General features: G+C 41.1%; 1 protein-coding gene across 7 annotated transcripts in view; it reads right to left on the reverse strand.

The window, feature by feature from the left end:
* The window catches only part of LOC139592762 (SAM and SH3 domain-containing protein 1-like), a 535591-nt gene that overhangs the window by 22151 nt on the left and 486514 nt on the right, over nt 1-26926 (reverse strand). For 4 of the 7 annotated variants that reach the window (XM_071432985.1, XM_071433006.1, XM_071432997.1 and 1 more), the window contains exons 6-11: nt 26631-26717; nt 25216-25328; nt 23523-23624; nt 9305-9437; nt 4385-5220; nt 763-834 (exon numbers count right to left, since the gene is read on the reverse strand). In XM_071432985.1, coding sequence (XP_071289086.1) covers nt 763-834; nt 4385-5220; nt 9305-9437; nt 23523-23624; nt 25216-25328; nt 26631-26717 — 1343 coding nt within the window. The remainder of the gene's footprint in view (nt 1-762; nt 835-4384; nt 5221-9304; nt 9438-23522; nt 23625-25215; nt 25329-26630; nt 26718-26926) is intronic. The other 3 variants (XM_071432988.1, XM_071433024.1, XM_071433032.1) reach the window with 3 other exon arrangements.

Raw genomic sequence — 26926 nt, forward strand, 5'->3', positions numbered from 1 at the left:
CTGGCATACAAAATGGTTGAAAATTTAGATTTGATTTAAGTGGACAGGAAGGTTATCAAATCCAATTCTGAAACAGAAAAGAAAAGCATATATGGGCAAAAGGAAAAAATATGTTCACAATTTCATTTGATATAATGTTCAGGCTCATTTCTGTCCTGTTATTTTTGGCCACAGGCCAACCAACAGTAACAGTGGGATCAACATGACTAACATAAAATGGAATTAATTCTCAGGGGAGATGTGTTATTTTTTTTTTAAATACAAAAATGCTCTGAGATCAATTGCGCAGCACCCAGCACAACGGGATCCTGGTCTACTCCAGAGGTCTGAGATACAATGAGAAAACTAATAATGAACTTCTTACATAATGACTTCCATGCAAATAATTTGCAGATCTTCAGTGAAGTTAGCCACTCCAAATAGTAAATATTTTTACCAAGGAAGTATAGCAAGCACATGTTTTGCCTTGGGTGATGCTCTGAGGAAGTCAGATATAAGAATAGCCACAGATGTGCCCCCAGATCTGTGCTTTGATCACTTGTTCCTACCTCTTTGCACATACTGTATATAAATACTTATACACACGTGGATATGGGTGGGTATGTTATTCTCAAAGCTAAGGAAGTTTGAGGTTAACAAAGATGCTCTGTTTTCTTGGATTCCCAAACTATTATTACAGGCCTAAATTACACTTCAGTCTATTATAACTCTACTGTGCATTTCATTTTATGCTATTTCAAGCCTGCACCTTCTCAAACTCACCATTTGGTCAGAACTATTTCCAATATGAAGGGAACGATTTGTCAAATCAAAGCCTCCAAAGCTACAGGTTCTCTGCAAGAAACCAAGGATAGATAGTTTTATCACCATGATTAGCTCACTTAGAACATCTGCAGTTTGGAGAACACCAATTGAAATACAAATGTCTGCAAAAATGGAAAGAAACAAACAAACAAAGGGATGAGAGATTATAAATTAGGAAATCTGTTGCAAGGCAATATGAGTCTCTCTTTTCCAGAGACAACTCCTTGGCCTAAGGTCTGCTGCTGTTGAGTCATCTACTGCCTACTCCTCTTTCTAAAAAGAAAAAAGACTTTTTGGTCTGAGGAAACTGTTGATCTTATGCATCAAGTTTTCCAAGGTGCTGGCAACTCCATCTCTTCACTCCCATCTGCCTTCATAAGTAAGTCCACAGCAACACTGAAACAGAGAACCATCAATCTTCTAAATCTTTCAAAGCACTGAATAACCTACCTTCTGAATAGCAGCATAGGCTGCATTGCCACTGAAAAACAGGGAATCACTGGAAGCCTAGAGGGGTAAGCCCTTGGTGAGAGGAGGGAAAACCCAGCTCAGCTATCCATAAGCATTGTGTCCCCAGAGACTCAGCTGATTCCAGATTAGTCACTTCCAGCTTTTTTTTTAAGAGGTAATAAAACCTGACCAATGAACAACCAGCTGCACAGTACTCAAGTAACTGGCCTTGGCAGAAGTCTCATGGGGCAATGCAGGGAAATGAAGGAATGGCCATGACAATTAACTTGCACAACTTCAGCTCTGAGTGTGGTTTTGAAGACAGGCAGATGCCTGCTGTAAGAATTCTTTTCAGAGTCAGAGCTGAGATAAACAGGAGGCAGAAAATCAACGCTTGTGAACTAAAAGTTCTTAGGGTCTGAACTACCCAACAGAGTAACTTCAAAGACCCTTTAAGAATCAATTAGGTATTGATTAAGTATTGGCTCAGACCTACAAAGGATTGAGTCAGTGAAAACCCACCACCTCAGAACTACCAGCTCACTTAATCTATTAGGAAAAAGCAAGCTGTATAAACTGTGACAGTTAATAAACAATTATAAGAATTCATTCTTTTAAAGTAAACACTTTTCCTGTTCACCACTTAGAAGCTTTTAAAAGGTTTTATTTATAGCTTCTTGCTGCTACACCCAACAAACTTGGATGACAGTTTTTGTACCTACTACAACTCTAGTGGAACTCCAAGCCAGCTTTGTCTAGGCCCCACACACATTAAGGAGAATGCTGTGATGTAGAATTTTTCTAAGTTTTTTTTTTTCCAGAAGGCAATGTGACTATGGCATGGGTTTTAAAAATTGTTTTTAGAAAACATTAGAGACCAACCACAAGTAATAAGATCAGTTTCTAAAGCACAGCATGTTTATCTAGGAGTAATTTGGTCCTTCTGTGAAGAATCATTATAACTAATCTTACAGCGTACGGTAATCCCATCAATGAAGAGAGGACATATGGAACTGCTCTGAGCAACTTGTCTGTCAAACCAGCCAGAGCTCCTCCTAAAGAAGTCTTCTTGGAGAGCAAGACAACTGTTGGCTAAGAGCTTCTGAGTAAATGCACCTTATTAAGGATGCTTGTTGTTTCACTATGGACCTCCCCATACATTTAAAATTTAACTTCCATCTTCAGATTCCAGTAGGGACCCTGGCAATCCTGCAGCAAACAAAAGGTCTGTGGATGAGGAGAGGGATATTCAATGGAATGGCCATGCAATCAAAAGTATTATTCTTCTGGGAGAAAAGAAAAACTGATGCCATTTGAAAATTTCATGCATGTCCAGGCCACTGAAACAAATATAAATGACAAAAATGAATGGCAAGGCAAGACAGAGTGACCAATTCCACTGAATACAGAGGCATTGCAATTTCCCTGAGGTTGCAGCAAACAAACACTAAGCGTTTCTAGGAAGGAGCAGCATTAGTTGAAGCTTGTCAGCTATTTGCGTTTTCAGGAAGTGCACTGAAAAAGTTAGTAAGGGCAGCAGGTCTCCAACATTTATCCCATTCACACAAGGCTGGAGAAGCAGCTGACTGAGAAGTTCCTCAACAACAACAAAGCACTGTCCATTTCTTTAACTGTATCTCTGTGATTAAGCAAAAGTCAGTGCAGATAGATTTCATAATGAAATTATTATGGCAAGACAAGACTAACTCATTAGAAGAACCAAAGAGTTGTTTCTGTCATCTATATTTACCAGGACAGTTTTAGAGGGTATTTTTCATTATGGGGCATCTCTAGAACATCTCAAGTATGCTTTTTGGTTCAAGATAACCTTATTATTCAACCCACAGAAGGATGAACAAGGTTTCTCCTAAAACTGCAATATCTTTACAGGAAAACAACATCATCTGAGTACAATGTCTGTAGCAATAAACAGTATCCTGTGAGAGGCAGGGTAAGCAGTCAATGCAGAAGGAACAGTAAAGCCGCCAAGAGAGAACGTTCATGGTGTTGGGTAGAAAAACCCCCTGTATTTTGTGGCCAAAGAGCAAAAAGTGAACCATGAGGACTTGGTCACCTCCCACAGGCTATTCAAGGAGACCACAGCTGTCACTCTTGTACCTTACACCAGAAGAAATTAAGCAGAGACATCTCAAAACAAAAAATCTATTATTTAGGAGGAAGAGCTGTTTCTACTGTATTGTTCACTGGAATATCTTGCTTAATGTTACGGGTGCACTGCTGTTTCCATCCACTAAAGTAGGGAACATTGTCAACTACACAACAGACTAGCTGGCTCAGCTTTGGAGATCTGGCACCAAAGGCAAGTTCCTAGGAAACTCAGAATCATGGTTAATGGAACTGTCAAAATGGGGTCATATACTCAAAAAGCAGCTTTGGATCCCTCTGGAGTGTTCAAATCACTTACATTTCTCGCTGTAAGCACAATTTCCTCTTTTTGCCACCCCTTGTTCCCTTTCTGTAATGCTCTGAGGGAAAGTACCACCTTCATTCCATGCTAGAAAGAAGAAGCAGCAGTGGCAATTCTGGTGGTGGTGAGCAGCAAGCAGGAGGGCAGTGACTACGTAATGCCGAACTCTCTATCTTTCTGCAGCTGTGTATGTAAGGGAGAATACTGACTGGGCAAGTGAACTGATGAGATGCAATCTGAAAAGGGAAGGGCCAATTTAAGGCAATGACAGCTGAAGAGAAATAGAGCTCAGTTAAGTAACAGTACTCTATTACTCTGAAAACCTTGTTCATCTCTTGGTGCCCCTTGAAGAGAATACTGACTTCCAAAGCATCACAAAGAACATATTTGTAGCATCTCAAACTGTCTCTGTTCACTGGTGATCTCTACTTCCGCACTAGGTGAATTAAAAAAGCAGAATTTTGTCATATTTGCTCTCTCTCACTGAGTCTGTGTACACACAGAAATGGCAGACTCAACAAAACTCTTCTCTGACAAGATTTTATCAAGCTCTTCACTTATACCTGCATTACAGTGCTTAAGAGTTTCTATTGGCAAAGAAAGCAGAAGCACTGAATTTTAGTTAAAAGTACAAAGCAGAAAGCGTTCACTGCAACCTCACAGAAACTGGAAGACCACCTTCATGGCAACTCTTTGACTCACAGACTTTTGGTGGATTCTCAAGAGAACCCTTTTAGTACAGCGATCCACTGTGGCAGCCCACTTCCTCTTGGCCTCCTCATCCTCCTCCAGCAGGCATCTCCTCAGGTCCTGCTTGTCGGCCTTGCTCAGGGTCCTGTCAGTAACGGGACGCACCAGCTGTGAGAGGTTGAGGTGACTGTACAGGCTTCTCTCCACCACATAGGTGATATTGAACTCGCTGACAGAGGTGCGCCCTCGTAGCCTTCTGTTTGGGAAGCCACAACCTCCACCCCCTTTCATTTTGTGCCGCAGCAATTGCAGGTCGCAAGCTGTGGGGGATGCTCCTTTCCTAGCAGGGCGCTGGCAAAGAAAAGCTCTGGAACAGGAATAGTTAGTATCCATTTTCTTCAATCGGATCTGCTTCCTTACACTCTGAATCTCCTCCAGGGACACCAGAAGATGGTGCTTGTGCCTGTTGCTGTCATAAAAGCAAATGCTTTCTGTACTTACCCCATGGCTCAGTGAGCCGAGGCTCTTCTTCATTTCCCCATCTGTCAAGGAGCGGCAAACTTTCTGGGACTTCTCCTCTTCTGGGTAAGAGAAAAATGTCCCCAGTTTCTTGGGAGGCTTGATAAGGCCACGGCTATCAGTTTTGCTGAAAGTCTTCACCAGCTTCCGGTTAGCTCCCCACGTATCAAGACTGCTGGATGAGGGAGAAGTAGTGAGTGAGTCCGAGTCGTCCTCTGGCTGCTTTTCACAGGAGCTGTCAAAGTAGAATTGCTTCTTGTGAACTCCAGAGTAAAGTGCTGATCTGTCATCCAGTATAGGAGAGTTGTCAAGTGAGTGCTCTTCCACACCTGCAGGGGACAAAAGCAGCGCAATGCTTGTCATTGTTAGTAATTCTCTAAGAGGTTTCCCTGTAGATTCTTACTGTATTTATTCAAGATATCAACCACTTCAATTGGAAGAAAACTATTTTTGAAGTAAATTACTCAGAAGTTATTTTTGAGTGGATAAACCTGAAGCAGCTCCTTCCATTTGTAAAGTCAGAATGCTGGGATTAGTTAACAGGCAGAAGACAACATTCTGTAAGTAATCTCATCATTATTTTAAGCTTCTCTATTTCATCTGCAGCTAAGACCACAGATGCTCCAACTAACTCCTTAAAAGCTGGAGCTGGGATCTGTTTCTCTTGTTTTTCTTTTGTTACTTGCATATGATGCTCAGCTCTAGTGAGCTTACAATAGGTCAGAAGTACACCCAGGTATAAAAACCCAAACAAGTACCTCTCAGGTCCAGTTTTCCAATGCCTAGTTTTCCTGTGGCTGCAGAAAGGAGTATTTTTCACAGAAAGTTATGGAGCTGAACTCCAGGATGAAATTTATTGTTCTGGGGTTTTGATGGGGGAAGAGACACCAGTTTTAATCGCACAGAATTTATTTAGCAGATGCAAAAACAAAGAAGTAGGTCAAACTGCAGATGTGCCAATTTCAACAGTGTCCTGGTAATGAAAGAAACACTTAGTTTTCACCAAATTTTTCCAGAAAATATTTCACAGGAATATTTTGCAACATAAGTACTGGACATGGGCAGATAGCCAGGTTTCCTTTTTGGAATTGAGAGAAGAAAATAAAGAACTTCAAACTGCAATTCCTTTTAACATTTATCATATAAGAAACTTTTCTCTGGTGTTTTCTTTTGAGCAAAGTATAGGCACAGGTTTTAGATGCAGTAACAAGGTTAGAGTAAAAAAAGTACACATCCTCCTCTGTCTCCCTGACAAATTCCACAGCATTCCTAGCTATGTATCAGACACACATACACACACAAATATAGCTGTATTTATTTCTTGCCAAAAAAAATGTCTTAATGATGTAACTTTGCCTTCATCTTTGATTGCTTCCACAGTCTTACAGGAGAGTAAAATTTGAACTGTTACCAAAATACCTACAATTTACTAAACTGGCTCATTCAACCTTTCACAATGACAGATTAGCAGCCCTGTATAGGATTCCTGCCTCACCTTCAGTTCACTCTGTTGGCAAAACATTTTTAAAATACATTTGTTGAAACCTTAGATGCTATTTTTCTATGATAAGGATCATCATGACATTGAAGGGCTAGTGGATCACATCTGACATGCAACTTTCACTCTTTAGAAATTTATTGGGGTAGGTCTGTAGATTGGAGTCTTGTTTTGACACCACTTTCCCTGGACTGTCCAGCTTGTGCTTCTCCCCCTCTACATCTTAATTTGAACAGAAAATAGACTTTCTCCTGGGACTGAGTATGTACTGATAAACAATTTTAGTCCACTAAGTAAATATGTTTTTAAACAGCTTGTAAAATATGCATTGTGTGTCAACACTGTAACAGATGTTATTTGGAGTGAGTCCATGACACAAAGCCATAATGACACAGATGTAGATGTGATGCATTTTTAAGTGCTATATAAGAATGGTGCCCAGGAATTAGGAAGTTTCAGTTATTTGGCTCACTAAGGAGCAGATTAAGACAAAATACATATGGATTCAGATACTGGCAAATTCTAGTGAGTATCAGCTTGGCCAAATGTACATTCATTGTGATAACACAGTCAGTAATAGAAATGTGGGAGCAGAGTCTGAGATTAGTGTGCTTTTCTTTAAAATCTACAGGAACTCATAAGGGAAATTCAAGCAAAGTTGTTCTTTGTGAAGAAATTTTTGAGTAGGATTTTGCAGGATCTTTCTTCCAGGAAACTACGTGTCAGTTTTCAAAATAAGCCTGCTCTTATACTATACTAAAGTCTGTTGAACATTAATGAATTTGTTTAAATTTTAATGATGTTACTCAATCATATATTATAGCCGACTCCCCAAAACCTAGTCACCTATGATCTCACACTACTTCATATGTGTAACACGGATTCAACAAACCATAGCAAACAGCTCAAAAACCAATCCAGTCAACTGCAGGTAATTTGGAAGGCCAGACAGCAATCCCAAACCTGACCGCCCTACTTTTTGTCATCTTGCATAGCCTGTCAAAGGGCTCTCTGACATATCCAACTGGGAATACAGACCTGTATTATGAGAGATTGGGATGGACAATGTTTATGAAGCACTTCTAATTTACTGTATGAAAATTTGGGTGTCGAATTTCCTGAAAGAAAAGTCACAGATATCTACTGCTAAGGCCTGGCTACTTAGGGTGCCTTCCAGTTATACAGAAGTTATAATATATATAATATGTAATCCGTGTTGTTATTTAGCAATAATTGGTTCTGCTTTCAAGTTTTCAAAGAGTAAATCTACAGTGAAACTCCAGAATGATAGATAAAGTACAAACTCGGAGTTACAGATAATTTAATCAGAGAAGCCCTTACAGAAATTTGTTGAAGTTTGCTAGAGAAGACAGACAGCAGATAGGAAAAGAAGGAAGGAGAACAAACTTTTTTTTTTTTTTTAAATACTGTTGCTAGTTCAATGCTTTTTCTGCAGGGGTAGGGGTGGAAAAACTCTAAGGAAATAAAAGCCCTGGAAGGAGTGGCACACTTAAGTGAAAGACTGAGGGTTGAGAAAGGAAGTAAGGAGGTAAAGCACTGTAAGAGAGGAGACAGAGAGCAAGACAGATGAGTAACATGCTGAAGAGAAAGTCTGGTCCAACTGCAGCAAGGCATCTGCATGCCCAGCAGTCCCTGTGCTGCCTGCTCCTATGTCTGCTCCCATCCCTGAAGCCTCCTCCTGATTGCTCCCTGCAGCTTTTCCCAGACCCCTGGGGAGAGAAGGAGGAGGTAGGACAGGCTTCTCTGAAGGCCATCTGTCCCCAGAGCAGTGGAAAACCAGTCCTATTTTGTTTGTCCCATCTCAAAATCCTCATCTTTGTTTCCAAGGTATCTGGGCTTTATGCTCACCATATGAAGTGATAAAACTTTTCCAGACAGAGACAGCTGCCCATTCCAGAGCTTTAGACAGGCTGTGCCTTTCACACCAGCCAGTAATACCAACCACTATGTAAGAGAGGCAGGCTAGATCACAGATCTGCCAGCAGCTTCCTGCCACATACGCAAGATGCACGTGTTCTCCTCAAATGCACTAGGGAAGAATTATCATGCTGCTCAGCTCACTGCAGAGCTGAGGGGAATTGACATGTGACACCAGGAAGGCCACCAACATAGAGAGGTGCCCACAATTCCAGTGAGGACTCAAGCATAGCTGTGCAGAGAGGCTCCTGAGGATCAGGCTCCATTAATCTGAGTGCTCACACATGCATACAGGTCATCCGGAGTTAATTTCTGCAGCATCGTGTTCCCAGGGCCTGAACTCTGCTTCCCTTTCCCCACCCTCCTCCTCCTCCCTTCTCTCCCCCTTTCTGTAGGGAGCAGGGCTCATTTAGATGCCAAATTGCAGACAGAAACCCCTGGAAGTAGAAGCCACGATGCAGCCTCTATCCCACAAGAATGTCTGAAAGAGGTTCTGTATATTTGCCACAGGGTGATGCCATGTGGTTCAACTGCACCACCAGCCAGCTGCTACCCTCCCAAAATGAGCTGGAGCTTCACCTGTGCACCACCCAGGGCCTGGGAGGAGGGAGCAGTGTGGTAATAGCTCCACTTACCTCCTTGCTGAGCTTGTGGGGCAGCTGGCTGGGATTGCTCCCAGGCTCGTTCCCTCCTCAGCATGGGGCATAAAACAAGCCAACTTCTAATCTCTTAATGAGGGGCTCTCCAGCACTGCTCTGAGAATACCAGATCAGCAGTAACCACATTCTAGGCTGTCACTTCCCTCCTTCTAAAGCCTAAAAATTCAGTAACTTAAGGCATGCACAATAGACAGGGCAGTTGTTCCTACCATCCCTTATGAATACTCCACCCCTCCCTCCCCCAACCCTCCACTTTCTGTCCTCTGTCAAGAGAAACATGAATTTAACACAAACAGTTTTAACCACATTGCTTTTTACCTTCTGTGCTGGGTTTTTTCATTTCTTCAACTCTTATGAGTTTCTTCCTGACTCTGCGAGTAGAATTCACCAGCTTGTGCAACCTCTTAAACTTCACCGACTCCTCTGTTTCATCATCGGATTGTTCTCTTGACTGGCAAAGAAACAAAGGGAATATTAATAAAGCAGCAGTTCCATGGCTTGCTCCTTCAAGTCAAGTTAACCCAGCTCATCTGCTGCGCTGTGTCAATGCAGCTCTGTAACTGGTGTTATATTTTCAGCTTGGGTCAGACAGAAACATTTAAATTATTGAGGGTTTTCTTTCTTTCTTTTTTTTTTCTTTTTCTGAAAGCATGACATACCATTTTGATTTCTAAATCTGTGCAACGTAAGATCCTAGGCACCAAAATGCATTCCTGCCCTTGTCTTTCTTCATATGCATTGTGTAATAACTACTTCCACGTCCTCTTCCAGTATGTTTCAAGCAGGGCTCTTTTCCAGCGTTCTTCTTACCATACCAGTTATGCTCCCGTGGTTTAGTCAGTCCCTGGTCTGTCTGGCATCTCAGAACTCGCTATTTAAACCTGGTTATAAACAGCTTTTCCAAACTGAAGCTGTCACTGACGACTTCTCTTTTTTTTCCCCCCAGTCTTCCCAGAAAATAAAAAACAGCAGCACAAGAAAGGGATGGGAAGGAAAGGAAGGAGGAGACCTCATCTGCCTCACTCACAGACTGCCACAGCTACAGAATCTTCCCTTCCTCCTCCCTGTTCCTTACACTCCTCCTTAAGGCTCTTGAGGCTCGAGTTAAGATGGACAGAGCATTCCTCCAGCACTGACCAAGGGAAAACTCTGACCTTTTCAGATATACAGTGCAGTCCATATTCCCCAGCATCCCGTTTCGTTTTGCATCTGATCCAGTATGCTCAGTTCCAGCTGTTTTCCCTCAAGTATCAAACATTACAGAGACAAAAAAAAATTCCCTTCTCTCCAGCAGCAGTGACACAACAAGCTGAAACAATCCATTCCTTGTGAACGAGAAGACAACTTCGATTTTCGAGCCAGATCCAATGTTCAACGTGCTACTTCCTCTGTTTTAATCAGTTCAGAATGTGGAAGGCGGCGGGGGGAAGGGCAGGGAAGGGAGAGGAGAGGAGGCCAGCAGGGCTCTCAGGCTTGGCCAGGACAGCCCTGGCATCCTGCGCCGCTGCACATTCCTGCACACAGCACAGGCTCCAGCTGGAGTGCGGTATGGATCATATACCTTACTTTGTTTGCACTCACAGTCCCAGCCAATTCACAGCATTCCTAATGGTCAGCTCTAAAAACCCTCATGCAACTTCCTGTCAGTGCAGCTATCTGGGTTTCCACAGTGTGCTCATCCTTTTTTCTCCTTCTCCTTAATTAAACTTTTAAAAATAAAGATCCCCAAGAGATGCAAGCCAAGTAAAAACAAACAAACAAAAAAGCCATCCCCTTCTCTTCCCAGCAAAAATTCTGTCTGCTTATCTGGAGGATGAATAAGAGAGGCCAAATATAAAAATGCTTTCTACTTTTGTAGTGCACTTAAATACCAGGATGAGGTACTGAACACAGATGCCATGGGGCAGGACACCAATTAGCAGCTGCACTGGAATGCTTCCAAAGGCACACACAGTGCCTGACAGAGCCAGGGCAGTTCTGAAAGCCTACCTCCCAGGCATGCACCTCACAAGGGCCCCAGAACCACACCAGAGCAAACTTCAATAAATTTCTGTAAGGGCACTGTCCATCCACTTCCCACGAACTTTGCATTACTCCAAAATAAGGAAGAATACCAAACTGACCACATATGGCAGTAGGAATTGTCAATACATCATCCAAGAATTGCACAAATGATTATAGACTGGCTAGGTAATTAATAAACTTCCTTCAGGAAAAATAGGACTGTAAAGAGTACCCTGGTTGTTTACATGAAGTAAATTAAGCAACTCCATGAGCATTAATTCTGAGATTATGCCTAGGACAACTTAGTGATATGTCAAACAAGACAGACACATTTGGATAAGATGATGAATGGATTATTGACTGTAATCAAGAAGTTCAGCCACAACTTCTTGGGCCATTAAGTGCATCCTGGCAAGGAACCATCATGCACATTCTGCACTCAATATATGTTTATTTTAAATGCAATTATTCTAGGGGATTGCTTTCTATCATTACTTTTTGTACACCCTCAGTTTGCAAGACTACTGTTTTTGAAACTGTGAGCTCTGTAAGACTTAGAGAACAGCTCACACCTGGTCCTCCCACCCAGGATTTCAGTGAAGAACAAACAGCTAGTCCTGCTTTGCACCACTGATATCTATCCGATAAGGAACTGTGCCCCCTCAGGGTTATGAAGGCTCAACAACAACAACAACAAAGAAAGAGCTTTTAAAACATCTGACACTTGCATTCACAAGTACCACAGCAAGAGCAAGTGGCAAAACAGCCTCAGTGCAAGGTACTGACATCAAACCTGAGTGGGTGGTATAGAGGGTGCTCACCACACTTCAAAATAAATAAAGTCCAATCACAATTTGGTGCCAGCTGCTTTTCCCCAATGCTTCAGGACTCCTAGCACCCTTTAGAGCCAGGGTCTTCCACAAGCAGCAACAGATCCTTTCTATCCCCTGTGCTTCGCAGGTAGGTGAGAACAGGTCATGCTTTATGGATAGATAAAAGACAAAGTCTCCCTCCAGAGTCCTACTTCCTATCATACCAGGTAGCATTTGACAGAGAAATCTTCTACAGTGAAAAAGGATCGACAATAAGTTTATGCAAAAAGGCCTAAAAATTGCAACTGCACCAGTGGTGCTGCTCAGGAAACTTTATTGTCAAATAACGCCAATTCCTTGAAAATGAGTGCATCTTCAAAAGGGTTACTCTTCACTTCCTGTTTTGAATCAACTTTTTAGAAAGGCCTTGGAATTATCAAAAGTTTCCACTTTGGCACATGGGAAACAGCTTAATTTTCCAGCTCAAGCAATGCTTTCTTTTTCAGCTAATATTAAAGAGAAAACAGAAATGTAAAGCATTCAGGCCATAACCAAGATATTTGGAAATCATTGAACTTCCCCAACCCACTCTACCCTCCCCTCTTTCATGGTGACTGAATTGCTTTTTTTGGTAGCTTTCCCAGACTTCAGATGGGAAAGCTCCCCAGTGTCCCCAAAGCATGTTAGGCTGGGCAAATGGCTTCCTGGGCAGCTCTAGCAGCAAGGCCTTGGCAGAGGGCTTGGATGTAGCCAGTTGCCAGTCCCCTCTTGCTCTCTTTGCCCTTCACAGGCACTCCAGCGTGCTGCGGCCCTGCAGAAGGGTAGATGTGGTCTGTTATGGAGGGGATGGGTCTGCAAGATGCTCAGCCACAGACAGGCTCTCCGCCACTGGAGGAATCCATGCTGAGCCCTGTCCACCAATGCCTCCTGGCCCTGGCACATGGCTCTTCCACCAGGCCAAGCCTCGCTGTCCTTAATGTGCTGATAAAACAGCCAGAGCCCCTCCAGCTCCCTGTCCCCCCGTGCACAGCCAAGGCAGGCCTCTCCCTGTGTCCTCAAGGGGACAACAAACAGATTTGCAGCACTGCAAATAGGAACAACTTAACTTCCATCTCCTCTGCTCCAAATTTTTCCATCCGAAAGCCCATATGGCTCAACTTTTAATTACTTTGGCTAATGCTGTATGTAGTAATTCTGTGGTGAATGCTTAAGTGTTTCATTTCTGGTTTCCAGGGCAACATTACATCAGATTGCAGACAGCTGGCTCCACAGCCCTAAACCATAGCGAATTGGCCAAAGCCGAGGCACAGAGCTGCGCTGGTTGAAGGGAGCGCAGGGCTCGGCCGGGCTGCCGGGGACGCGGCGCAGCCCGCGGGGCCCCTTGGCGGGGCTGGCTGGGCGGAGCCGCCCTCCCCGCGCCTTGGAGCAAGTGCATCCCGCATCTGCGATGCTCTCACGGCGCGGAAACCCGCCAGCTCGCACAGCTTGGCTGCACAAACGAGCGAAGGACTGCAGGGAAACGGGGAATATATTAACAGCATCTGGAAATACCAAGAACTGCATGCAGAGGACTGCAGGCACCACGTACCACACGGCTGGAAAACTACAGAGAGGCCACGGCCCATACCCACTGCTCAGCTTTTCACTGCAAACACATGTGGTCACAAACAATGATGCTCTCAAATCCAGAAGAAATAAATCCCCTCTGCCACCTCTCGCCTCCCTTCACCTTGGAAAACTCCCAATTGTGCACCCCCAAAGGCCACGCTTTGCATCACCTCATATGTAAGATCAAAGTGAAGAGCTTTACGTTCAGGAACAAATAGGAAACTAGCACAGATACTCTGACATTCTAAGAGCTCTTACAGTTCTGCTCCTGGCACCCTTCCTGCTTTCTCTCCTGCTTTTCTCACGCAGGCTCTTTGCTGCTGCTTGCTCAGGAGGCAGGACACACGCCTTGCTCTGCTGCTCTCTAGCAGCCAGCCCATTTCACACGCCACAGAAATAACAATCTTAACCTCCCTCTTTGAATTAGTGCTTCACAGAGAGAAAGGGAGAGTGAGAGAGAGAGAACTAACATTTATTAGTGTTCTTGGAATTAAATGGCAAAATGTAAACCAGAAGTAAGTAGCTGGCTTTCAACAGGACTATGGAAACACTTCAGGGTTATAGCAGCAGCCCTTAAAAAACAGGCAAAGCTTGGTAGCCATGTCCCAATAAAAATGTGTAAGAAACACTAGGACAACATCCAGTTAAAGCTATCAAAACTGATTAATTTGCTTCAGCTCCAGAAAAAACCCAAACATATATGACTTTTACATGAGCTGTGTGAAGCCATTGAGAGAGATGTTAAAATTTTACAGTTCACTTTATGCCCAGTAATAATTCAGCCCCAAACTGAAATCTCTACTAAACCTTCCATCTAAGAAAAAAGGAAATCTTTTAATACCCGCATAAACTTAAGCTGCAATTCTTTTTCGCTATCAGACAATTCTTATTCAGCAAAGTGGGGCAAAAAACCACATTTAGATTCATAGACACATCACATCCCCCAGCCCTGGCTAGCTCACCTCAGAACTACAAGCTCTATAGTAAATGTGGTTTTAAAAGAGATCTTGCTGTTCCCTTTAGGAGATGTGGCTACACGTGTCCTTTCTTCTTTCTAACAGGCTTTCCATCTGCCAAAAATCCCAATCCTTCTAACTTTAAGAAGCTTTTTATTAAAGATGCCTGGATAAAGTCAGAGACAGGAAAATAGAACAGAAAAGAACTTAAAAGCCCAAGGAAAGGAAAAGGAAAGCTGAGAAAAGCTATGCATGCTGCGCTGTGCCTAAGAATAACCACAAAATCCTTTTCTCTTTCTCCCTCTCTGAAACAGGAGGCACATCCTCTCCACATCATGCTGCATGCTCAGTCACTTACCAGCTTCGGCATTTATAGGCCTAAAGCTCAGTTTCGAGTATTTTCCCCCGAGTCCTCAACCGCTGTCAGCTTTGTAACCCTAAAATTTAGGAGCAGACACTTCTTCTTAAGTATTGAATTTGCTCTGAATCCTGCACACAAAATGCTTCTTCTCTCGAGTTACATTATCAGACACCAAACTGGCTCCGATTCCAGTGCTGAATATGTAAAGAAGAAGAAAGCGTGATGCTGGACTCAATTAGCTGTTTTCTGCTCACTGATTGATTCCCCCCGTTACTCGCTAGCTGCATAACTTGCAAGAAAGGCATAAGTCATCAGCTCTAAGCAAATCTTCTATTCATCACAAGGAAAAAAGGGAGTGTTGTACATGGCAAACAATCCCTGTTTTCACTGACGAAGGCTTGCTGACCTCTTGCTGGCCTCCAGTTCCTTAATTACTGTCTATGGAATTTCAGTGAAAGAAAAAAATACAGAGAATCTCTCCAAAGCCAGGACGAAGAGTGACCCTCAAACACCACCACTAGAGTGGAGGCTGTGTCTATAGGAAATGTAACTTAAACCCTTTACCAGGCTTTTTTTATTTTCTCTTTTTTAATTCTTTTGACAAAAATCCCTGGAGAATTTCCCTTTATAAAGGGCTAATTTGAAAGAAAAATAAACCTTGCTTAAATGTTTTTTAACTTGGTGAACTTAGATACTTTTTTTTGATCTTTCCCCTCAGTTTCAGTGCTAGAAAAGAACGTAAGTAAGAGCTGGAAAGAAAAATGCTTTCAGAATGGTCCAGAAGTGGTGGCTTTATGAAGTATTGTAGTGTGACTTTAAAGTTCTCTGCCTAGGCTGGGCTCTGATCTCCCTTCCCAAGGAACAGACTCTGAGATGCTCAAGTAAGCTGGCATGCCTTTAACCAACCACACCTTATCCCAAACCTCACAAAAAATCCAGAATTTGGACATGTCTTCTCAGAGCACATGAAAACAAGGACCAAGACTGCTGTTTATTGGGAACACTGCTATCCAGGGGTGGAAAGCAGTAGCATAGGCATACCACAACAGCACTCTCTTTAAGCCAGGGAAGATTCTCCTTTATCAGGACCACACTATAAGTGGCCTGTTTATCTGAATTTACTGCAAATTAATCACACTGTGAAATCATAGCTGGACTAAACATCTATTTCCTTTGATGGCTAGCTAATTTTAATGAGCTCCCCCCCCAGTCAAATAGCCTTTTTCAATTTCTCAAATTACTTTTTTAGTAGTGACTGTACGCAGCTTTTCTACTCCCGAGTGGTCATGTAAACTAGATTGACTAGTGTGCTGTAGCTGGGCTCTTACCCTTGAATTACTTCAGCCCCAAAACTCTGATGTAAAGCCCTATGGAAAATTCTAAGCTTCAGATAAAACCAGCTAGTGTTCTCCAGTTTCAATAACATACAAGCCCACATCAAGTGAAACATGACAGCAACTTCCTTGAAATGCATCCCAGATTCCCTTAAAAGTTCATGGCCATGAGTGAAACTGATTTAAGTTTGGGGCTTTGCAACTTGAGTTTTAAAGGCTTTGGGTTTCATTAAGAAAGCTTCACAGACCTCTAATCCTTGCAGAGGCTGTTTAAGAAAACTGCATGAAACTAAGATGTGATAATCTATATCATATCCTGAAGTTACAAATAACGGCCTCCAAAATTTTAAAGAAAATTAACAGAGGTCATCAATATACTTTTTTCCAAGAACATGAATTGCAAGGTCTGTGCAAGTCTAGAATGTGCAGTGTCAGAACCCCTAGGTAACCACGTCTGGGTTTGGTCTGTGATTACTTATAAGAAAATCAAAGGAGCATCCAACGGCTACTTTGGTGAGAGATATATTACACATTAGCTGGTGATGACACTGCTTGCTGAAATTAGTGGGAAATATTTGTCACAAGTAACGAGAGCATAAAAGTTTAATTCTCCCAGGAGGTCTGTCTTGATACAAGAATAGCTGCTTAGGCAAATTCCTAGCTGTTAGCTGTTTCCAGGTTTTGGTTTAATTTGAGAAGCACATTGCTGACATTTGTATCTGCAAGCCAGACACATTTCCTCATGGCAAAGTGCTTCTCTCACTGATTAGCATAATTAATTTTAATGACATTACAACTGTACTCATGTACCACTTGTCATAGGTATATGTAGCAAAATGAAGCTCTGTATTACATTATTTTGTACCTGTTACAATCCAACATTCTTTTCCAATTCTCCTGCAGACTCCTCTATACATGGAATCAAAAGTCTTTAACATGACTCTCTCAACTGAATCTTATGTTTTGGCAGGGCTAAGAAGATTCAGGGAGAATTCCTACACTTGGCATAGGCTGTACTATTAATGAATGGAGTACTCTACTGGTACTGGAAATTCAACTCTCAACTTCTTGGAAAATCAAGGGTGAAACAGCAATACATGGAACACAGCAAAATTCGTATCAGAGAAACAAAGGAAGAATGAGAACCCTTTAGTGAAGGCTGTAGTAACTTAAATTACATTCTTGTGGTACATTCAAACAATCAGGCTGTTAATGTTACCATCCAAAGCAGGAGGAAGGAAACACCAGCACTGGGGAAGGGGCACAAGTGGTAACCAATGAGAGGGCAATTAAAATTTTCTGTTGTACCACAAGGAAAGTTTATTCAGCCTGTGTCTGCCAAATAGGGCAGTGAAACACGTGGGTTTTGAAATTTCTAATTTTTGAACTGAGCAAAGCCTTGTTCTCATTTAATAGGCTTGGGGGCAGGGAAACCACAATATGGATTATAGCATCTCCTGCTGGCTGATGCATGGAGAACAGGAAAAAGCTGGTACCACCCCCTCACCCTCTAGGTAGTAAGCAGAAAAAACAGGCAGCTGCCAAAAGCCAAGAAGGGTATAAAAAAGTGAATTAGTATGTTAAAATAAATATTAAATTAATTTGCCTTCCCATCTCCCATCGTCTTCAAACACATGGCCAAACATTTTGCAATAAAGTAATCCAACAGGGCTTGTCTGAATGCATGCAAACAGAAGTGGTTTATGAACAGGCCCAACTGCAGCCACTGCTTGGGTGTTACTGTAAGCTCTGAGTCATGACAGAAGGCAGATTTTTCTCAGAGACTTTACAACAGACTAACTACAGGAGAAACTCCTGCTGGCAGCGAGCAGGAGGTTTACTTGGGCTACATTCCTGCCAGCTGCTCAGTACAATCCTGTGGTGACGATGTCTAGCCCTGCTAGGGATACCCACCTAGCCCAGCTGTATCTGATAACAACACAGGTGTCTCTTGTGTGGTAAATAATACTTAAAGACTTAACACAGTTTTATTCTGAATAATATGCAGCTGTTTTTCCTGAAAATTCGGAAGTGTTCTGGAACATTTCAGAAAAAATAGGTAAGAAAATCCATAAGAGTGTTCTACAAAACCAAATACAAAACATCAATGATCTCATGCTTTGCTATATTCACTCCCCAGGACTGACCTTACTTTGGGTTGTGTCATGGGAACTGTAATGACGATTTCCATTTCTCTCAGGAAGGTTTTTGTATCACTGTACCCATGAGAATTCTTGCTCTTATGCATAGATAGAGGGGAAAGATCATAACAAAATATGCTGTAATTCTTCTGCTACCAGCTTTCACCCAGAGGTGTTGGACACTGTCCCTGCGATCAGTGGAAAAGGAGGGCAGCCAATACCTCCCAGGACAGGTCCCTCTGACAGGCACATAGTGTGGGAATTCACCATTACCATTTTTGGTAAAGCATGTCTTATTATAGGTTCTTTTTCATCATAACTGTTACTAAGCACTAACAGTATAACAGGAATTTGGGTAGTAATAATAAATGCGCCACCCAATAGAATGAGGCACATCGGTGCCTTTCAGGAAATCTTAACAGAAATTGGGTCACTAGATTCTTTGGAGCAAAGATGAAAGCTCTGCATTCATTCACAGCCACACCCAGCAGCAGCTCCCCTCTGTTACTTGAAAGAGCTTGCAGGGCCTGGAGGCAGCAACAAGTACTCCAAGAAGAGCTAAAACACAGAAAAATCTTCTTCTATCCTTTAGCCTTTAATGGAAAAGAAACCTTACCAAAAATGGTGAGTCCTGGGATAACAGCAAAACCAGGGCTAACACTTGAAAATATTCACATTGCTTCAAATGAAATAGTACTGTTTAAAGTAAAACAAACCTCATCACACCCTACTCTCTATGATACCCAATGCTGATTCCCAATATACATTGATTCTGAGCTGATTTAAAACAAATTAAACTGAAAATACCAAAAGAAGGACTTTTTTTCTGTTTATGCTAACAGTCCTGTATTATGGGCAATACTAATGTTAAGCAATGGTTAAAAATTTTAAGAACCCATTTAAAAAATAGCTGCATTTAGAAAGCATCCACATACTGAAATACAGTATAACCGTGAATAATGTGGATTTGCTGTAATTATGCTTAGATTTACTCTTGAGGTAATTGGTGCTACAGAAGTTACACTTTCATTATTTCTTTTCTTCCTATTCTTCACACTAACCAAACCCAGTAATGACTGTCATGAGTCAGAGATAATTATATCAGACTTATTTGTCAGAGTCAGGTTTGTACCATGGGTAACACAATCCCGATTCAACAGCTTCAGCATCTCTGAGACTGAAATGATACAGCTCAAGGTCCATTCTCATCTATTACTCTGCCTTTGATGCCTGTAGCAGACACAAACCAAATTCTGCACAGCCTTTCAACTTTTATTCCTATTTAACCACTTGCTAAAAAAAAAAGAAAGTAGAGGAGCAACAAATTATTGTCTCAGTCCAGCTAGAGCTATTGCTGTGTGGACTCCATGGACTGCCATCTGTTAAAAAATGGATCTATAGAAGACAGAAAAGAGAGCCAACACAGGCGGGAATTGTACCCAGCATCAGCCTCACGGCAGCTGCAGATGTGCACAGCACACTTACAGGTCTGCACCACTGCTGCCACTCTCCTCAGAGAAATCAAATGGGGTGCCAGTTTCCTACTGGTAAGGTAATGATCCTGGGAACACAAGTGTTGGGAGGGCAGAGATGTAAAACAGCACTGCAGGCCCCCCCACTGCCCATGTGTGGGCTATATTGTTGGAGGGAAATGCTGCTTTTGTTCTCTCCACTCATAAATATTATGGTCTCTCTCCTGAGGCTGCTAAGGCACAGCTGGTAGGTGGGGTGATGTCAGACAAGCATGGCACAGCTCACTGTGGCACCTTGCAAATGAAGGCCAGCTACACTACCTTGAAGTTCCCTGGATGGGCGAGCATTACCCGCTGATCGAAACCAAAATACAGAAGATAAGACCAACAAACCAGTTGGGTTCAGAGATAATTACAACTTCATTCAACTTGCATCTACAGAAACCGTCAGTGAACTTAATTAGTGGTTTGTGTCTGTGTCAGCACACATATGATACACACTTCTGTCAAGCTCCCTGGTGCTTCATCTTCCATTTCCCCTGTGATGAAACATGGCAAGTGGTACAATTTGTGGTCTTTAGCAGAGGGCACAGGAAAGAAACTGACTGCCACACTGAATTTACTGACTTCTCCTCATGCATGGGCTGGTGCCATACCAGCAAGGGCTCTGAGGATGAAGCAGCCCTATTTTAGATGAACTGAGAATGTCAGCCCCCAAAAGTTATCAAATGATCTTCTATCTTTAGGAAGCATAAAAGGCACCTCAGTGTAAAGAAAGAATGTGATACAATTTAAAGTCCTCTCTTTCCCTGGACTTTCTGACTCCCGAGGACAAATAGGGCCTTATCTACAATCCAGAAAGAGATCCATTTGTAATCTGCACCTGCTTTACATCCCAATGCTTGGCACAAGGCAATGAAAGCTTGTCTACTGTTAATTTGAACTGCCTTCATTGCAACAGAGATGAAACGTAAATATTCAGAAATAAATTTGTAAGAAAATCATGAGGCTTTTTATAGCTTTGATACATCTGACTGAATAGAAAAACAGTTTCAACTGCATACCCACATTAGCAAATAAAGAAAACACATATTTTGTTGTGAAACAGGGGGACCACAGTAGTGAGACTGAAAGCTACTAATTACTCCATAGTGGCAAAGAACCAGGTCACCTACTGCCTTGGCAATGCTTTTGTTTGTTTATTTGTTTCTTAAGAACAAACAAACAGGACATACAATTAAGAGCACAGCAATGACATTGGCCTGCCTGCCTTGGGATGCTGACCTTTCTATTCCTCACTCCTTTGTGGTTCATCTTTAGGGTTTAGTTTTGTTAAGGGTATGAAACACAAGTTTCCATTTCCTGGTAGAGTAATTTAAAAGAAGAGAACCTGGAAAATAGAATCCTCAAATCAATCTTTAAAATGAGAATCTTTAAATCAATACCAGTTATGGTAGTCATAAACATGATAGCTATAAAAGCTTTTTTTAAAAAGTGGTCTTTTCCTAAAAAGGAAAACAATAACTTATGATATATGCACTTTAGATATTATTTGTATGCTGTGGGCACAGCTGACTTGAAAGGAAAGGATGACTTAAAACCTTAGAACACTCCAGACATTCTGCCTTCATTTTTAGATTCTCTCATTGCTTAGATTCCAACTTGTTTTTGTTTTGTTTACAAAATGATCACATTGTTTCATTAAAAACTGCCTAGTAACAACTTGGCTGTGAGACTGAAAAATAAATAAATAAGTTTAAAAAGAAAACTGAACCAAAAGAATCATTGCCCAAGGACTTCAAATCCAAACGAGAAATGTTTAGCTCAGGGACTTGTATTTTCAATTTCTTTCCTAGTGTAAGTATAGGGCAGTGGGCTACCTAAAAGTCTATTTTTAATACAGGGAAGACCATCTGAGCTTCATGGCCTATATAAAATGAGTGGGGAAATTTTAAGTTGACATTCCTAATATGCAGAATACAAATCACACAAATGGCACTGAAACTCAAAACATTTGGGAAAGAAAGGGCTTGAAAACAGAATCATCTTTGCATGTCTCAAAAGCTGGTCATTTCAGATTAGTAGAGAGGTCCTTTGGCAAAAAGGTATGAGTGAACACACATCCTATCTCTAGACATATCTGATACTTTTCTTTGTTTGTTTTTCCCTTTTGTCAATTACAGCCCAAAGTCTTTCACCCCAGTTAACCTCAGCTTCATTCTTGTCCACAAAAAAAAAAAAAAAAAAAGTCAGGCTGAGTTTTGTTCTAACATGTACTTTCATTTCTGCAGATGATCCTCTTTCCTTGAAGGAAGGCAGTTTCACAGCTTCTGTTAAAGCCAACCGGGACAAAAATCCGGAGCAAGGGCAAAAGTCTTGAGAATTATCTACAGTGATTGAATAGAAATCCCTGTAGATAATTACTGAAGTTAGAAGAAATTTGGTTCAAATCCTACCAGAACATCAGAGAGAGGCAACCAAGCTGTTGGCTCGAAGTGCAAAGATGGCTTAGGGAAACAACTTTAGAGAAAAGGTGCCAAGCAATTCCATTAGGGCAGAAATACTGAATCATGTTCAGTCCTCAAGAGATACACACAGCTTTCAGTAATTCAACACAAGCACAAACCACTATCAAAAGATTTAAGAGAAATTCATTATCCTTCTGAGATTTGACCATGGTAAATGAGAGTTTTGAGGGGCTTATGCTATAGGTATCCTGGACAAAAGCCTTAAAAGAAGGGAAAGTTCAAGTTGTAAATACTAATGAGGAAAGATCTGACATCTTTCAGCTGGCTAAACAATCAGTTCAGGAGAGTCAGGATCCTTCCTTCTCTATTCTTTGCACATTTTTGATATATCAGAACACAGTATAAGGCAACATCAGTTCCCCTCTGCTCCAATGTAACTAAAGATGGGCATATTTCTTGAACACAAACAACAAAATCTTTCTCTGCCACCAAATATGTTAAACATCTCATAAAATGACATTGCATTCCTTTTTTCATTTAGGAAGGAGGAGCTAACTGGTTGCTCCAGTTAACAGGAAATTCCATTGACAATAAAATAAATAAATCAACCAATCATCTCAAAAGCCTATGATTCAATTATATGGGTTACAAAGAGCTTGAATTTGACAGTCAAATGTGTTCTTGTCTAAGATTTATCTGTGAACTTCCAATTAGAGAACTGAAGTGGAATAAACTACTCAGTGAAAATGAAGATATCTGGAAGGAAAAAATAATTAATTCAGTATGGCATAACACAAAGACTGTCTGGTGCCCATAAAAACAACAGAAGTTAAACAGCTCAGAAGCAAAAAAAAGGGAGGAAAGCTGCCTTACTGTTTATGTATCTGACAAAAGCCACAAACTCTGGGCTGTGAGTTTGCAAATGCAGAGACAGAAGTGTTTGAAGGCAGCGGGTAGCTAGGATTTAGTCAGTACCTCATCTAGAGTGTATCAACAAGGATAGAAAAGCCTGAGAAATTCTACTGATGAATCAACAACTTCCCTCTAAATGACCTAAAAGCCATTTTCTGTGGATTTTGAAACGAGGGGGATTTTTGCCTGGGACAACTTGTGTTTCAAAAGATCACTGACCAAGGCGTGAGATTTAAAAAGAAAAAAGAGATATTATACAATAAGACTGTTGAAGTCTATGACAATAAATTTTGAAGATTTCAAATGCAAGTTAAAGATTCTTTGCATACAGAACAGAGCATCACAAGGTCAGTGATACATTTGCTATTAAGGAAATTGCCAGGTAAATCAGGATATTTCAGTACTGCAATGAAAGAATTTAAATATTAAATGACACTAGGGAGCTATGTCACAATGACAGGTACTTACATTACAATTGGAAGACCCATCAAGTGTCGAGTAAGAGCCATCAGGCCATTCTGTAGCATCTACAGCATTCGATTGCCTGTGCTGGGCTTCATACTCTTTCAGCTGAAATTTGAAAAGACAGAAAGAACATTTTCCAGTGACAAGAAGAGATCAATCTTCATTAAAATAGCAAGAGTTAATGTAATTCCATTCTTTCCCCCTGTATCATTGTGGATCCGGGAAAATCTGAATTTTTCCACTGCACATCTCACTTATTCAAAATAAGTTGTCCAACAACTGGAAATATGAAAAATGAGTTGCTGGGTTTTTTTTTTTTCTTAGAAGGAAATGACCTGTAAATACTGAAATTTGATGACCTATTGTTGGTAAAACATAAATTATATGTCTCCATCTCAGAGGCAGAGTTTACAGTGGATAGACTAAATCACAATGACCTGTCAATTTCCTTCATAAAGGAAATGATCTGCATTAAAGACTAGGAACCATTCTTTGTAATAAAGAAAAAAAAAATCTCCCATTGTCCTCCAATAAAAGGCTTCAGACAAAACCATTACTACAGGAGTAAAAGTGTTGTAAGGATAAGAACTGATATTTTAAAAAACCAAGGCTGTTGCTAGTAGCTCAGACCACTAGAGGGAAACTGTACCAGTCCATATATGAACTACCAGATTAGGTACAACCCTTTCACCCCACAAAACTTCAACAGCAGAGAAGAAAAACTATTCCCAATATTCCAACACAGTAATTTTAAAATCTTGCATTTTTCAGCATATGATTTCCAGCTAAGCACTATTTTATTCAGACAATAACATAAATTTATATTCTACAATAATCTATTTCCACAATGTAGTATGTCAGTAAAGATATTTATCTGACTGCCAATCAATCTAAATGATGTTTTCTGTAATGGAGCCCATACAGAACATCCTGTGTTCCATGACAGTATTTTACACAAAGGTGTTGAAATTTAAATCCTCTTTTGGTTCCTGAGCAATTAAAACTTTGGCCCTATTGCACAAATGCAATACTTTATAGTTCTTTTTCTTGTAGTTTATTAACATTTAGAGTTTGTAAAGAAATACTTTTGACAGCCACCCCACTTATAAAAAAAAATCTGTTTTACATCTGACATAATGACATATGTCGAAAATGGGTGAATATGTTTTCTTGAATGTTATATAAGCAAAAAAAAAATCTCCTTTTTGGCTAAGAAATAGGCATAAAAATTTTAGCTTAAAGGAAAATAGTAAGAAATATATATGTTCTTTATTGAGTAAGGCAAGCTCAGCAAAACCTGAAGCATTTCTGTTGGTACTTAAACCTATGAACATAATAAGTAAGAGCTAGTACAAGTCAGAGAGATTCTTCTCCCTCACTTTAGACAGCTGCAATGAAAAAGTCTACACCTAATCTTTTCTCTGATTAGTACCTTTTATTGGTAATGGAGAGAAGCAATGCTTTTAGGACTCAATTTACCACATACTGGCTATCAAATTCTGGTTGAGCTAAATCTCACTTTTCTCAATAAACAAAGGAATTCCTACCTAATTTATGCTACCTATTGCAATGGGGCAAACAGGCAGGCCTTCTCCACTTTCTCCTATGTTGTGTGAATGAAATAATACTCCAGATTGATAAATCCTACGTTTTAAAACATTTTTGTCAAGGAGACTGAAGCATGTACGTATCATACCCTAGCAAGTGCTTCCTCAATGGTGATCATCTTCTCTTTCACCATCATCATCAGCTGGATCCGTTCCTCATCACTCATTGTGATCTCACTGGCCACATAACCGACATCTTCTCCTGCACAAAAAAAGCACAAATATTTTAAGCACATGTAAGAATTCATGCACAGGGCAGGGTACATTGAAACTGAATTTTACCCAGTGCTCTAAAATCTTGTTGCCACGTGGATCTGGCTGGCCAGAAACACACCGTCCCTAGAGCAGGCTCATGGTATGTTTTCAAAGGACTGACTGATTTCAAAGTAACTGAGCAATAAAAGGAAGCAATTTAGAACTAACAAATGAAGTCTACTTTGATACTGAAAGCAAGCAAGCACGAAAAGGAGAAATAAAAACTGACCGTCATCACGTGGCTATTGACCCTGAAAGACAAGAATTAAAAGAGGAGGTGCTAATGCTGGAAAAGTCAAGCACTCAGCCCTGAGGAATACTGGAATAGGCTGCCAGAACTTGCCTGTTCAGGAATGTTGAGCTGGGCCCTTGCAGCTCTCTGCTGTGGACTGGCCACTGCTTGTGATCTATCCGGACTAGTTAATCACCCACTAAGCTGGCATATGGTGCCAGATGTATTGCACCCTCAGCTACCTCTCCTTCTGCTATGTGCTTGGCATGCCAGCACAGACAGTTAGAACTTGCCTCGAGAACCAGCAAGGACCACAGTTAACTGGAAGTGTGTCCCTTCTGGACCTACTAAATGGGCTTTTATCATCTTTCACAATCTACCTGAACACAGAGAGACACGGAGAAGCATCTGTTTGCAACATAATAAGCTAACTGATACACATGGGGAAACAGAAATTTTCTGTGCAAAGAGAAACACTCAATGCAATGCACAGCTGTATCTTTTGCAGAAGAACTAGAGAAAGACACCTGACAGTTTAAGTGGAGTCAAGCCTACATTTGCCCTGGTCACCAGAGACACTTTTACTGCTCCTTCTTTTAGTGTCTTCTACTATGACAGGCTGGATTCAAGCCCAAAGCAAACAGGTCAAAGTAACAAAATGCCAAAGAAAGGAGAAATATCCTTCTAATTTAAGCAGAACAGTATTTCTCTTACCAAGTCAGGACTAGGGGGAAAAAAAAGGGATCTTCTTTAGATACATATATTACTTATATATTAACCGCACCATTTCATGTGTGCCATCACTGGCAGTAAGGGCCAAAGGCAGCCCAGCTTCGTGTCTGCAGTCTCAAGGATTTGACTTGTCATTCTGAGCACTGTCACAATGAACCAAACCTGTGACACTTCCAGAGCCACAGACCCCAGCTGCCACACTATCACAAATACATTTTATTCCTTTGTGATGCTGGCTCCTTATGTTTTATATGGATAGGATGTGCTCTACTGAAAAAACTTTACCTTTTGAAGTTTGCCTCAATAGTCCTTTCTGGTTCTTTCGGAAATTCTGCCAAAAAAACTTATTTTTCTTTTTCCAGTCTGCTTTCCCTAAAAGGAAAGTGGAGTGGGAGGATGAGGGGAAAGGGAAAAACAATTTTAGAAAGAAACATTAGTTAGTAAATTCTAGAGACACTTTCAAACATTACATTCCATTTTTAAATCATAAACAAGAATAAATAACCCTCAAATTTTCTGGTTTTGTTGATTTATTCCATACTAGAACTATGTTGATGTAGCTATTTCAGGGCAATGCACAT

The sequence above is a fragment of the Agelaius tricolor genome, unplaced genomic scaffold (assembly GCF_023055355.1).
Source record: "Agelaius tricolor isolate 1412-34295 unplaced genomic scaffold, bAgeTri1.0.p SCAF_1, whole genome shotgun sequence".
NCBI lineage: Eukaryota > Metazoa > Chordata > Aves > Passeriformes > Icteridae > Agelaius > Agelaius tricolor.